The sequence below is a fragment of the Mus caroli genome, chromosome 6 (assembly GCF_900094665.2).
Source record: "Mus caroli chromosome 6, CAROLI_EIJ_v1.1, whole genome shotgun sequence".
NCBI lineage: Eukaryota > Metazoa > Chordata > Mammalia > Rodentia > Muridae > Mus > Mus caroli.
In genome coordinates this window covers 88,034,495-88,050,141 of record NC_034575.1, presented here as the reverse complement: position 1 = coordinate 88,050,141, position 15,647 = coordinate 88,034,495, and the positions used below count along the sequence as shown (strand labels likewise).

General features: G+C 50.9%; 1 protein-coding gene across 1 annotated transcript in view; it reads right to left on the bottom strand.

Moving 5' to 3' along the window:
• Fgd5 (FYVE, RhoGEF and PH domain containing 5) overlaps positions 1 to 15,647 on the bottom strand; it is a 97,476-nt gene that overhangs the window by 75,464 nt on the left and 6,365 nt on the right. The window contains exon 2 of the mRNA XM_029478584.1: positions 11,263 to 13,927. Coding sequence (XP_029334444.1) covers positions 11,263 to 13,927 — 2,665 coding nt within the window. The remainder of the gene's footprint in view (positions 1 to 11,262; positions 13,928 to 15,647) is intronic.

Below are 15,647 nucleotides of genomic sequence, written 5' to 3'. Positions count from 1 at the left end.
ACACACAGATACACACATAGACACACATGCACACCTCCACACACATCTACACCTCCACACACACACACACACACACACACACAAACACACACACACAAACACACACTAATAAGGAATAAAACTTAAATGAAAAAAAGAGAGAACTAGAAATGTAGGTCACCAGTAGAGCTCTTTCCTAGCATGGGCCAGACCCTGGATTCAATCCCTAGTATAGGTAGGTAGGTAGGTAGGTAGGTAGATAGGAAGGAAGGAAGGAAGGAAGGAAGGAAGGAAGGAAGGAAGGAAGGAAGGAAGGAAGGAAGACGGGCAGGCGGGCAGGAGATGAAGTGTGAAGGCCCACTAGTCCCTTCTGAGCATACTTTCCATGCTGGCACTTCAGTGAGCCTGTGAAGTGGACAGTGAACGAGAGGGGCCTCCTGTGGCCTCCTCAGCCTCTCCTAGGCTGCAGGACAGGTGCTTCCTCCACCCCATCCACCCAGCCAGTGATGGCAGTGACAGTTCTGACTTCCTGACCTGCAGATCCTTCCCCTGAGCTTGATTCCGGACCATGACAGGGAGCTCATCACTTCCCAGGACAGCACCACCGGATATGCCTAATTTGCCACAATAGGACTACGGTCCTTGAGTTGACTCTACTGTAACACAAGATTTTGATTTTTGTAACTTGCTTAATTGGAATCATGGAATTGGATCATGAAAGCAAATCTGACATTTCAAGTTCTTGGGTTCATGCCTTAACCTGGAGAAATTCCCCCTGGGTGCTAGCCAGGGCTCTAGACAACTGTGCATGTGGATAGGCGTTCTGTTTACATGGAGACCAGCCACATCACGACTGAAAACAATCTCTGCCCAAGATGTCATCCACAGGAACAGGGTCAGAGACCCAGGCTCCTCCAAGACCAAGGAAGCTTTGTCATTTTCAGCAGCAGCTGACATGGCGCTTGGGACCCTGGGGCCACCAGCATCCTTCAAAGACCTTGGCTCCTCNGGGAAAGAATGTGTTCTTCCTTGAGAACACAGAGGAGCCATGGTCTTTTGTTCTCTACAGCTAACAGCAGCTTTGCCCCACCTTGCACAAGGCCCATGATTCCTGTCTCACCACAGCAAAGGGGATGGGGAATAGGCTATCCAAGGCTTTTCCCAAGCATGGCCAGGCACTCTGAGGGAGTNTCACCTAGCACACAGCCTGTGCCTTTAATCCTGGGACGGTCAGTGTTTCCCTCTCTGTATTTGGATTTTGGGGCCGATGGTGATACTGGGACTTGNACTCAGGGCCTCGCACATGCCAGGAAAGCGCTTACAAGTGAGCCTTAGCTTTGGTCTCAGGCAGGAAAAATTGAGTNCTGTCATTATAAGCTGTCTTATTCCGAACACCGATGACATTCTGAATACGTGCACTCCCCTGCAGCATCTGCAGCTCAAGCGAGTGGATGTCAGTTCCAGTTGGCAAGCTTGCAAAGGGGGTAAACCAGAGAGAGGACAGAACCCAGATCTAGACACATACCCCTTCTGTTTCTCCTTCCATCACTTACTGCCTTACAAATCCTGTTGCTATTCAGAACCTATTCGGTTTCTTCCTCTGCTCTCTTCAACAGGACATTCTGCAAATTGAATGGGTGATACGGAGNGAGCGAGTAGGGTCCTTGCTGCGTAGCTGGAAACTGCAGGGGAACATCCTGGCCCTGCTGCTGATCAACTAGCTGACCTTGGCTGCTTTGCTTAACCATTTCATGCTTCAGTTTCTCGTGTGTTAACACCGACTCCAAACAGTACCTCAGGGCGGAATTCATGACTCGCCACATTGACANAGAGTCATCTATATAGTGCTAGGGTATAACATGAGCTCCCCAAGGCTCCCGTACAGCAGGCACCCTTGGAAAGCACAGGCAGGCGAGCTGCTGCTGGAAGCCCAAGAATGCGCTTGGCATGTGTCATCTACACCTACTCTGGCAGCCCAGAGACGAAGCTAGGACAGGTGGAGCAAGCAGAGCGCAGGTCCCATGGAAGGTAGGGTCAGAGCTGATGTGAGCTCATTCTCTCCCCTTGTCTGGCTGCCTACCACTATTGGGTCATGGGTGACAAACTCCATCAGCCACCCGATGTCCCTGAGTTCCCTACATTGAAGAGTTCAGACTCGGCAGAGCTCCCGGTCACTCTTTTCTAAGCCATGTCTGCATCTGTGGTGGAGAGCCATCAAACCACAGAGGATACANCAGCTGGCCTTGCTGCCCCGCCTCAATGTCTAGTCATTTGGTCACTTGTCTTTGGAGTCTCCTTTTTCTCTGTGGACAAGGATGATGTTGGCTCTCCCTTGCTCCAAACCTTGCACAGCTCCCTCCTGCTCACAGCAAATGGCTTCCTGTAGACGGTATGAGTCCCACTTCAGCAACATCTCCTTTTCAAGTCTCCTCCCAGTTTTTTCAATGCTCTCCCATCATCCTCTGACAGAGCCGCTGAGCCAACCCTGCCATCTACAAAGGCATTCAGAGCAACTCCCTCCTCACTCTAGTCCAGGCAGAGAAGTAGAGAGACCCGAGAGACCATCTGTCCTAAAACAACAAAGATGGTCCCAAGACTTCAGTCCAGATCACGTTAGATAGAGCAGAGGCCCACTCTGGATGGCAGATACTCTGTGGTAGCTTCAGAATATCTGCCAACCCAACAGAACATACATCCCCGGTAAAATAATCCTGAGAGTCAGTATGAGGAGAACAGCTTTGGATCCTGTGAGCCAGCCTTCTGTTACTATAATAGATAATTGAGAGCACTAACTTTAAAAGACACCGTATTTTTCTGGCTCAGCTTTGGAAGGTCTAGCCTATGCTTCACTGGCCCCTTTGCTGTGGTGAGGCACCAATCACAGGCCTTGTGCAAGATGGAGCAAAGCTGCTATTAGCTGTGGTTAGAGAACAAAAGAGGAGCAAGAGGAAGGGCCTGTGTGCTGGGAGACCGCTCATTGGCCTCACCACTTAAATTTCCATCACTGGGGCTGGGGGTGGGGTGGGGTGGGTGGGCAGGTGGTTCAGTGGTTAAAGCACTCACCACACAAGCCTGACAACCCAAGTTTGGATCCTCAGAACCTGTGTCAAAGCTGGACACAGTAGTGACAACACCTTTAATCCCAGCGTTCCTGCGGGGAAAGGCAGCAGAGAATCCCTACAGGCTCACAGGCCAGCCTGTCTATGCAGCAACAGTAAACAGGGAAGGACCCTGTCTCAGTTAAGGTGGAAGGTGGAGATGGACACCCAAGGCTAGACTTTGATCTCTGTATGTATGCTGTGGCATATGTGAACCTCCCCCACACACACAGGCACATACACATACATGGGCATACACACACACTCTCTCTCACACACACACACACACACATACACACACCACATACACAGAAGCAGACACACACAACACAATACACACAGAAGCAGGCACACCCAATCCATACACATCACACACACACACACTGGTAGGCACACACAACACACACACACAGAGGCAGGCACACACAATACACACACACATAGAGGAGGAACACAACACACCCAGAGGCAGGAACACACACCGCACACACATAGGTAGGAACATAACACACACCGAGGCAAGCACACCACACTTACACACACAGAGACAAGCACACACAACACACACAACATTCACACACACACAGAGGCAGGAACACAACACACACAGAGGCAGGCACCACACACACACACACACACACACACACACACTTGTGTACATATGGTTCACACGGCTTCCCAATGGCAGCAAGCTGAGGACTGAGCCCTGACTGCATAGGAGACACCACAAATCTAAAGGACAGAAGAGCCTCAAGCCCTATGTGTTATGTTCCTGCCTATGTGTGTGTGGTGTGTGTTCCTGCCTGTGTGTGTGCTGTGTTCATGCCTCTGCAGAAATGTCTTGCCCAGGTAAAACCCCAGGCCCCCATCTTCCCAGCCTCACTTACCCTGTTGCTTCTCACATTCTGGTCCAGCTAGCCTCTCTCCTTCTCAGCCTCAGGAGCAAAGGTCTCCATTTCTGCTGTTCCCTCCACCTGGCATGCTCCTTCCTGGAGGACAGCTGACCATTGCCCAGTTCCTCTCAAACATCACCTCCTCAGAGAAGCCCTCCCTGACTTCCTCCCTGGCAGCAGCTACTTTCTATCTAGCATGCAGCTCTCCTCTCTTTCTCTATTATGATTTTGCTGGCCTATGGCATGCATGTTTCTAGCCTGACTCTTCTGAGAACAGTCACAGCCAGGTGAAACCCCTGTCTGTCTCCCCACTCTGCCTAGAAGCTCAGACAATGGCAGCAACAGCAAGATACTGACCAACTATAGGAGCCACCAGCGGCTTTTCTCTTTGGATAGGTCTTGGACAGCTATCAGTGGCTCATCCCATGGAGCAGGTAGGGACAAAGGAGGACCTCAGAAATGCAGACTAGAACAAAGCCCCTCTCCTCCTCTGGGGCTCAGCTGGTCACGGCAACCATTCTCCACATTCTACCGAAGGACTCCTACCACGAAATTGTCTGCTATTAGACAGAATGGTTGCTGCTCTTCCCACAGGGAAGCCTTGACTTTATGAAGCGAAAATCACGTCGTGATTAACAATCAGGGTTTCATTACATTAAAGAAAAAAAAAAAAAGAATGGTTGGGGTGGGGAGGGGATTAATATCACGCTAGCGATGTTCTAATAAGCACGTTCCTGACACAATTTTCTTATTAGGGTCGTTCCCTGTAAATTTTTATTGCATTTAATTAAAAATTATTGCTAAAAGAAACAGCTGCAGATGGTCTTATTTTAAGTCAGAAAATTAAAAACTGAATATTCTCATCAGTCAATTTCAACAAGCCGCACGGCCGCGTGCTCGCACGTGCTGGTCTTGAGATCCTGATGATCTGTATGGCAGTTACAGGTCCCTCCGACGGAATTTAATGAAAGTGCCGCATGAGTTCATTTGTCAAAAGCATAATGATGGTGGAAGACTGCTGAGGTAGACCATGCTAGGAGATNCGGAGGCCTGCCACACTGCTCTCGGTACCCTGGGGCCATCAGCAGGAGACTGAGCTTACCCTTGCTTAGGCTACAAACACCTCTGTTTACAGGGACACTGGGAAGAGCAGAGGCTGCAGCCCTGGTTGTGAATGAAAGAGATGGAAGTAGCCTGAATCCTATAGCACAAGGATGCTGGGACNGAGCCGGAGGAGCCTCCCTGGATGCTGTGCTGGACTTCTTGGTCAGCCTGCCTGCAGACTCACCTCTTCCTACCTCACGGTTATAGTTCATCTCACTCATTTAACTCTCAGGTTAAAGATNTAAGCTCTTATGTTTCCTATCTCTGTCTTTTATGGGAAACAAACACAAGCCTTATTTCTTTGGGACTGGACAGACTTTCAAAGACTCACAAGAGAAGAGAAAGACCAATGCAGGGACCATCTACGGGGTTCCAGCGTTGACAGCTGCTGAAGAAGGATGGGCTGTATATGCTCTGGAGACAGAGTCCTACTCCCATCTCTCCCTCAGCAAACCGAGCTTTATCTTCATCATCTAGTGACAGAACCACAGTAACAGCCCGGCCAGTCTAACATGCCTGCCCTATCTCTTTCTTCCAGGTCCCACCTGTCAGCAAAGTGCCAACATCCTGCACGAAACCTGCTATGGCTTTCCTTTGCTCAGAAGTGCTCAGGGTCATACAGCTTGTCTAGGAGGTGTCCTCAGCTGTTCCACATACCCCCTACCCCACCTCACAGCCACATACTTGGTCCTCCAGACTCATGGCTGGGCAGGCTTTTCCCCTAGATCCCCCACATTCTTTACCATCCTGTTCCTTAACCAAGAGCCACCTGGTGGCTCCCCAGGTATAGACTGCTCTTTGGGGAGTGGAGACACTGTGACCTTCCTGGCTCCCCAACCTCACCCCCATAGCCTCTATTTGTCCCTCTGCCAGATAGTTCACAGACACTGAGGGCAGACTTTGCCCCACAACCTGGACAGAGCTGAAGGGACAAGGGTCCCACAGGTGCTTGTAAAAGGGTGACCCCACTACTCAGACATGTGCTTTCTCTGGTGTTCCTGTAGGAACAGGAATCCCTACAGGAACATCAGAGAAAGCACACGTCTGAGTTTGATCTTTACACCTTTCACCCAGCCCCCTCGATGCATTTTCCACGTCTACTTCTGAGGTGAGTGTTTTCCAGAGCAGAGGCCTAGAGGCTGCTTCTGAGCGCAAACGGGATGCGTCTTCGTTGTTCTTGCCCTTTCTCTGTCCAATACGTGGAAATCTCACTGTTCTGTGCTGTGCTTCAAGTTCCTCCTTTTCCCTCGCCCACCCCCTCTTGCATGCTACTTAGCATAGGATCTAGTGCAGAACTACCTGCTTCTCACACGGGCACCATTAGCCAGTCAAGGCAACCCCTCCCTGATGGTCCCAACCCTCCTCATGCACACGGAGCACAGCAAGGTTCTGCCTGCCACCAGAGCGTGACTGGAGCTCTCTGTGACCAAGGGAAGCAGAGTGACTTGAGCCTTATTCCTCAGAACTCCCGTGACTTTCTTTGCAGACACAAGTACATAGATTCTGCTCCTAAAATTCCCCTGATGAGCATGACAATCCCCTGAAGGTGGCAGACCCCAAAACTAGAGCTCCTGGCTGTCCCTCAGGCATAGGCAGTCACCAGAGGCCAAAGAGAAGCAAGGAAAGATGTCTGGGCACACCATTAACACATGGCTGGCAGCTATAGATAAGTTGCCAGAGGCACTAAAAGCCCACGGGCCATCAGATAGGAAAGCATGCCCCTCTTCTATATCCTCTGGGATCTTCTAGACTATCAGCAAGGCTAGCACTGGGGATGGGGCCTGAGCACCCTTTCTTCTTCAGGGAGCACCTCAGCAGATGTCAGGTTAGCAATACCACAGAGTGGGACCTCTTCACTATGGAAAATAAACAGCAGTACAAACAGAAGCAGCCCAGAATGGAGTGTCAGGCAGGCCTGGGTTCCAATCCTGGTTTGGTCACTTACTCTCCATGTGACAAAGAACATTCAGCCTTAGCTCAGCAAGNCTCAGTCTTCTCATCAGAAAATGGGGCCCCAGGGATTCCTATCTAGTTACATGCTAGGAATTTATCCCAGTTCTGGCTGGTAACATGGTAGCATAGTAATACGATAGCATGGTAACAATGTAACAGGCACTGGCTCCAGTGTGGTCATGGAATCTAGACCATTGGTCATGGCATTGGTGTCAGAGGCAGGGCTGCACAGGGCTCTAGATTAGTATTGCCCNCTTGTTACCTGCAGCTCAGGGCCTTCCAGGGGGCACTAAAGCAGAGGATAACAATACACTCCAAAGTTCCCCAATCTAAGACCTTGCAATGGAGACATGGCATACATAGGCAGAAAGAGTATGTGTGTGTGTGTGTGTGTGTGTGTGTGTGTGTGTGTGNNNNGAGAGAGAGAGAGAGAGAGAGAGAGAGAGAGAGAGACCCTGTTTCTCCCTCCAGATGTAGCATCTCTGGAATCGAGTTCAAATCCTACATCCATAAACTTCGACCTTCATTCNCGCCACTTAACAGCAGATATTTGCTGATCGCTTGACTGTGACAGACTCAAGGTTATGAGCCTGGCTGACAAGCAGCAGGAGAGCCACACAATACCAGGATGGTGTGGCTGAGAAGTCTACACATGTAGCAGCAGCTGCCAGGTATCTGTGTGACTAGGTCAGTATCCCCAGAGCAGTGTGTGACAGACTGACAGAGGGATAAGAGACAGCCAACACTGCAGGAAGGGTGTGGCAGGACCTAGGGGGTGGACACAAGGACACTCACTGTCAAGTGTGGAGCTTTTTAGTAACTTAGAATTTTTCNCAGTAAACCTTGAGGACAAGGGATACAGAGGAACAACCTGTGCTGAGGCAGGAGGCTGAAGGAAGCAGACTCACCAACACATAAGAGGCAGGCTGAAATGGGGCATACAGGACAAGGTATCANGCTTGCATGTTGGGTCAGATCGGCTTTCTGTTAGCATGGGAAGTACCCGGGAACTGTAATGCTCAGATAGGTCAATTAACAAAACACGGTTCTTTCCTCTCCACGCTCAAAAGTTCCCTGTCACCAAAGAAGCCCAGCTTAGCTCCTAGCCTGTGAACCACAGGTCCTTGCAGAGAAAGTCCCCAAACAGAGACTCCTGACTGCTGAGGCTACACAGCATCCTGCTGGAAAGAGAGTCTGTTCAGAAAAAAAAAAAGTCAAATTCAGAGATGGCAAAGCCTGTTACAAACTCCCACTTATACTTTGTGACCTGAAGGGGGCTCCTATGATGTCCCTGCTCACAACACTGTCCCTCTGCTTGACAGCAACTTGCAAAGAGGACAGACAGTTCCCCATCACCCCTGGTCCAGGCCATGCCCAGGCTTCAGATCCAAACCCATGTTCCAAGTAGCCAGCTCAGTCCTGTGTCTTGGAGGAAAATACTTTCAGTGGAAAGCAGTCATGGTTCTAGATGACAAGTCTGACCACCTCTGAGCACCCTGAAGCCTCTGACCATTCTGACCATGGTAAGCAGAGTCGGGGGGTGGGGGACAAGGGTGAGCCTCTACCTGATTCAGAAACCAGGCCTGGGAAGTAACAATCTCAAGATAGACTGCTCCTAAGCTAATTTAGTTTCCTTTTACCTAATTTTTATAAGTACTTTCTACTTACAGTCGTGGGTACATTCATTCCAACCTCCACAGTAACACCGTTTCCTTCATCCCTTTTTGAGGTAAAGATAAGCTGACTTGAACAAGAACTCCCTNCCACCCCCATAGATAGAGGCAAATGGGGCCCTCAGCCATTTCCTAAACACGATGCCCATTCTGGGACCTTCATCAGGATGTGTCCCCAGAGGCTCAGTCCAGCCTGCTCTCAGAGTTCTCAACAATTGCCTTGGCTTCTCCTCCACCTGCCTCATCTGCTCCCCAACCCCAGGCACCCAGCTGCCTCTCTGTTCCATACGCCCTCCGCCTTACTCAGAACGCCCACTCAGGCGAAGCCCCATACCACCCTGGGCCTCTCACCTGCCCAGGCCTGCTGTGCCCGGGGCAGGGATTTTCTCCTCCGTTTTCATCCTCCCAGCAGGAAATGAAGACAGCTCAGCTCTCTGCCTGGCTGGCACTGAGAATCACCCAGTCAGGTCCCTGGTGGAACAGCGTCAGTCAGAGGGGCCGAGGGCTCAAGACCCCTCAGGCCAGTTCCTGAAACCTCAGACATAGGCTAACAAGGAAAGCACTGAGCCCAGTACCTGGTACACATTGAACCGTCAAGACCCAGTACCATTAGCATTCTTTTTGGATATTTTATTTCCTGTTGTGGACCTTTCCTTTTGTATCCGGGAAGGGGAAAGTACAGAAGGCTATAGCCTTTGCATATATAGCCAAGCGCCTGTGTACTGCACAACCCCATTGGGCACAGTATACACACTGAGAGGGGAAGGCCCTACCTGTGGGGTTGTAGGGTACAGCCTGTACAACCCACCCTGGCGCCCCTTAGCACGACCCACTGCAAATTCTTATGTTAGGAGTTAGGAAGTCTGAGTCGCAGAAGGGGTTTCTCCTAAACCTGTGAGTCCCTGGGTGACTCCCTTTTCCTCTCTGCCCCTCAGTTTTCCCTTCCACTGCGGGACACAATGACATCTGAAATGTCCCTTCAACAATAAAACTGTGGTTCCGCAGAAGTGTGTTTTAATCTTCAAAAGGCTGTCACCCCAAAGATGAAACCAGCCAACTTATCTGCCTTGAGTGATAAGGTGGTGTGAACTGGGTAGGTAGAAAGGAGAAATGAGGGATATAGCCTCNGTTACACAGAAAATCTTCGGAGCGGGAGGTGAGGGCAAACACCTTTGATCTTAGGAGACAGAGGCAGGCAGATCTCTGAGCTCAAAGCCTAGCTGATCAGCCTACTGAGTAGTTCCAAGTCAACCAGGGCTTCACAGAGAAACGATGACTTGGGGAAACAAAGCAAACCAACGCTTCCTATTATTCTGCAGTCCGAGAACCCNGGAGGGAATTTTGGGAAGTGATGGATTCCCAGCCGCTAGGGAACGGCAAAAACTAGCAAGCCGGGCAACCACACGTTACACCTGAAGATGCTGTGTTTCAAACGTGGTCTTGTTTTCACCAGTGCTACGAGGTTGAAACAGTGCAGGATCTAATTGGGACCATGTGACAATTATTAATTAAATAAACCAGTCAGCTCCAGTCTCTAGCCTTCTCAATGTCCAAGTTAAATTCAGCCCCTCTCCAAGGCTGGTGTCTACTTTCACTCTGGTAAACAAACCAAAATAGGATGTAGTCCAACCTTGGCCAGGGTGTAGGGAGAAGATGGAACCCAGGTAGGAACCACATGGCATACTCCAGGACATGAAGCTGGCACATCTTACCAGTCTTCTCCAGGCCACGGGCAGCCATGGTCTCTTTCTAGCTCCCTTGCAGCTCACTGGACACTCCTGGCGGTGTCACCAGGCAGCAGACAAGGCGGTTTAGTCCCCCACACAAGAAGGAACTCTGGGGCTCCTCCATTAAACTGCAACCTTGGGGAATTGTCTGTGACTCCGATGAGAGCCCCAGCGAGGTGCAANCAGACAGGCTGCTGTGTCCTATCTAGGCTGCATCTACAGTACATAGGGAACAGCCAGTCCAGGTAAGCTAAGCGAGGGGCTTTCAGCCAGAGGGAAGGGAAGCAGAAAACCCCACTATTGTTCAATATCCACAGTGTTCTGCTCCCACCTTCAGAGTGATCCAGTTTTTAAAAATCAACTTAAATACACCTCCTCAAGACTTCTATTCAGAAATTCAGCTCGAGGCATCATGAGCTCTTTGGACAGTTTAAATAAATTGTCTTTTCTAGTTCTATGTGTACACAATAAGAAGGCATCAATCAATTAGGGTATTTTTCTGATGGTGAAAGATATTTCCTTTGGCTAGATTCCAGAACGTTCTTGTTTAGTTGCTTTGTGTGTGTGTGTGTGTGTATGTATGTATGTGTGTGACAGCAATCTCCCTTAGACGTGCATGAGAACTGTCCCATTTATACTGTAGTCTCACACAGACAAGCTACTCNGGTCTTCCTAAACATGAGCCCCACTTCCCAGGTGAAGTGACAGTGGTTCGGGGAGGTAGAGCCACTCAGCCCAAATCACACAGCTAGAAAGAAACAGAGCCGCACGTCCATTCCACCCCCCACACCTCACAAAGGCCCACACTGTGAGAAAGGACCCGCCACTCACGTACCTCTCAGCTTCCTGCTCTGAACTCTGCTGCTTGCTCTCAAAGGCATTGAAGCTGCTCATGTCCACGTAGCCGTCATTTTCATTTGCGGTGGACAGGGCTCGGCTCTGTTCTTCGAACAGCTTTGTGAAAGTGCCAGTCCTCACTGGCCTGCNAGGGGGGATCTGGATATTCTCATAGTCCGAGTTCATGGCTGGAATGTTCTCATAGTCCGAAGTGTCGGCATTGGGGAATGAGATGGACCGTGGCTTAGTGAGGGGCAGAGGCAGAAAGGGCGGCCGGGAGCGGTCTTCGAAAGACTCCACTCTGGACACCGTTCTGCTGAAGGGGACGCCTTTCCTCTTGCTGTCCCTGTAGAAGATGAGGGCGGCCGGGGAATCAGAGGCCCGGAGCTTTCCGGTGCGACACTTGAGCTGGGGCGAGTTGCTGAGGCTTCTTCGGTCAAGTTCCAGGACCCTGGCTGGACCATGGTAGCTGGACTCAGAGGAAGACCTGGAAGATGACAGGTTCATATCCACGTGCACCTTGCTCTCTGTCTTCTTCCTGAACGTCAGCTCCAGGAAGCGTTTGAAGGAGGACTTCTTCTTCTTAGAGGCTTTTTCCAGGGTGTCTCCGTCTATCAGGAGTGAGGGCGAGCTTTTAGTGATGGGTTTCTTCGTGATGCAGGCCAAGTCGAAAGGGGGTGGGATGTCAACCACAGAGGATGGTGTGGAGGTGCCACTGGAAGGCAGGTGGCTGCGCTGTGAGAAGCTACCGGAGGAGCCGATGGCGCCCGGCAGAGAGAGGTTGTCCTCTTTCCTCCTCACACGGTGGCTGTCCAGCCCGGCTCCCTCTGGCTCCCGGAACATGGACAGGGGACTCTCCCGGCCTTCTACAGAGAAGGACCTTGGGTAGAGAGTAAATGCTCTGGGCTTAGCCGGCAAGGCCCGAACAGACTCGGGAGGCTTTCCCTCTGGCAATATACCTATCTTCCTCACTTCATCACCGGTATCTCTGATGCCCATGCCTGATGAACAGGTTTCTGGTCCNGTTTCTTCTAGAACAGTTTCTGGAACATGACCAGCCACCTTTCCAGAGTGAGGCCGGGCCCTTGTGGCAATATTCTTCCTATCCACTGGGACCTGCCCTCCCTCAGAGTCCCCTTCCTCCCATGTACTGTACCCACTCAGAGTGCCTGATGCAGCCTGGGCGTCTGACTGCGCTCCCTCTCCAGGGCTCAGCAAGCCAACTCCCATCACGTATGGACTGGCGAGTGCATCATCCACCGGCCCCTCATTCTCTGGCACGACCACCACATCAGGGACCACCGGGGAGTCCTCTCCAGATCTATCTGGCAGGGAATCATGCTGGTTAAGTGGAGGGCCAACACCAGGAACCTCCTCTACACAGATCTCGCACACTGGCTCGTGCCCATTGGCTGACTCGTCAAGGGAATAGGTGTTATTGCAGAAGGAAGTACTCTCGGTTGGGAAAATCTCGTAGGGATTCTCTGTGAGTGTAGGTGAAAAATCCTCCTCCACACTGTCGCTCTCAAAGGGAATGATCTGGCAGCTCTCCTCAGCAGGGTCCTCCTGCACATGGTCTCCCTCCTCTCCGAGGTCCTCTCCCACCTGCATGGTGGCTGCTACGGTGTCTCTATTGTAGGCTTCCTCATCACAATTGGGTGGTTCCTCCTGGTCTATCTGATCCTCACCTTCTGCAGCATCTGCAGAGTCCTCCTCAAAGACCTCAGGGTTGTCCGTTGCTGCCTCTTGCTCCTGGACATCTGGGGACACCTCATTCTCAGGGGATCCCATGCTGGCATCCTCTGTGTCCTGACCAGTGTCCTGATTGGGTTTCCCAGGTTCTGTGTTGTTACAGATGTCTTCACGATCCTCTTCTGCATCCCCAGGAGTCTCAGGAGGGCCTGGCTCCCAACAGGGAACTTCAGGGGACTGAGAGCGGACATGTGTGAGAATGACCTCATTGGGGAAGGGCTCCTCTNCATCCCAGGGTGCCCTGTCATCACTGTTGTACNCGTGCTCCTTCACCTCTTCCTCTTCTCCCTCCTCTTCACTCATGGGATGCTCCTCCATACCTGGGCCCTGATCACAGTCCTCCTCACCTTCCTCACTGTCTCTGCTTGGTGCCCCTTCATCTGGGGCTGTTGGGGTCCCATCCGTCTCTGGATCGTGATCACAGTCTTCATCTTCCAGAGTGTGGACCATGCCTTCCTCACTGTCTCTACTTGGTGCCTCTTCACCTGGAGCTTCCAGGTCCCCCTCAGTTCCTGTCTGCTCTGTACCATGCTCCTGGACTTCCCCCTCAAACCCCAGCTCCTCGGTAGCCCCATCCACGGGAGTATCTTCTTTCTGTGGAGCCCTGGGGACCATGATATACTGCTCATCAGGCTCCAACTCCAAGCAATTCAGGGTGGAGTGGTGTCCATCGTACAGGCCCCGGTCCTCGCAGAGCAGCCTCCCATTGCTGCATTTGCCGAGGCTGTTGTTCAGGTACTCACTGGGACCAGTCAGTCTGGGCTTAGGAGCGATGGGGGGCTTGGGGCCCCTGGACATTGAATTGGGACTGGGGAAGCTGTCAGGCCTCTGTGAAGGGGGAAACTTGGCTGCCGGTGAGTAAGGGTTGGTAGTAACCTTTGGCTTGGGAGCAAGTGGTGGCTTTGGTGAATCTGCAGCGCAAAAACAGAGACAAGGAGAAGAAAAACAATTAACTTATGCTCAAAATTGTTCACACAGCCTGGTGAAGGAAGGATGGAGGAGAGTCCCCACTCTGTGACTTGTCTTGGACCTTCATGCCCTTTCCCACATCCTTGAAATCCTTTAGCAGAGATGTGGATGTAGTCTCATTGCTAGAATATTTGCCTCCCGCGCAGGAAACCCTAAATTTGATCCCCAGCCCCCATAAACCTAGTATTCCAGGTCTGGAGAGGTAGAAGCAAGGGAATCAAAAATTCAAGGTCAAGGTCATCCTCAGCAACATAGTGAGTTCAAGGCCAGCCTGGGCCACATGGAATCCTATCTGAAACACAGAAAGTCTTTGACCTAATAGTAACAGTTCATTCTGTGAATGGGGGAACAGAACTTCCTCCAGTCCAGCTAACAGCGATCAACTCAACAAAATCCTGTGTACCTTGAACAATGTGCCAAGATCTTTTCATTCATTCACTAGAAACTACTGATTGAATGATCTCTGTGTGTCCTGCCACCATGAGAAAAAGATGAACTTGACGGTCAGGCTCCCAGGGTCCTCACAGAGCTGGTGTTCATCAGCACCCTAACCAAGCCAGCCAGGCCAACACTACAGATGAGACGCTTTCACGGGGCCCAGAGGAAAATCCATTGGGAAGTTAGAACAATGGGGGCGGGGAGAGAGAGAGAGAGAGAGAGAGAGAGAGAGAGAGAGAGAGAGAGCTGCAGCTATGGGATGCTATGGTTGAATAGCCATCACTTCATCTGTTCACAACTGACACAACAAGGACACACAACGCTGTATGTCCTTTGACTGAGGAAGTCTGCATATTTCTGGAGTATCCAGCCAGCACCCCCAAATGTCATGGAAGAAAGGAAATGGCATATACTAATATGGGTAGCTACAAAAGACTGTGACCCTCAGGGATGCAGAGGCACACAGACTGGCAGGTAAGGGGATGTGCAGTGAGCACACGCGTCAGGAGTTAGCCAGGAAGTACTGCCATGACTGGGAGGCTTCTGGGAGAAGGTGAACCCCTGAGAAGAATAGCGTGGGACATGTTAAGACAAGAAGCAGACCAATGGCACAGTCTCCAAGGTCCAAGTCCCATGTCTCTCCTGAGCAGCCAGCAGGGCCTGGTCACATCTCTATCCATACTCCAGCAAAGTGAACTTCTCAGACATNTAACTCTATNCTGACACCTTCCCTTCAGACAGGCCTCATCTTCAGTCTATCTTTGCTGAGGTCTGAGTGTGATAGCAGCTCCAGATGCCAGCCTGGTCCTGACCCAGGAGAAGNTGTAACAGAGGACTGGGTGCTCTAACACATCAAGTCTCTTCCTTAGCATTTGAGCCCACTGGTATGTTTTAGCAGTTACTACCAGCAGCTCTCATCAAGGGCCACACCTATTACTACTTGTGTCATTTACAAAGTCTTACTATGTAGTTTAGGTTGGCCTCAAACCCATGTTTCTCCTGCCCCAGTCTCCCGAGGCTGTAAACACAGGTGTATGACACCATGCCAGCTCCTTGCACATGTTTAACCTTCTCACTGTCATATTGTAAAAGAAATGTCAGGTGTGGGATCCATCCTAAAAATCCCACCTACTCAAGAACCTGAGGCAGAAAGATTGTTTGAGTTCAACAGTTCAGCATTCAGCTTGGGTAAGTCAGAGAAACCTCATCTAAAATAAAACAAAA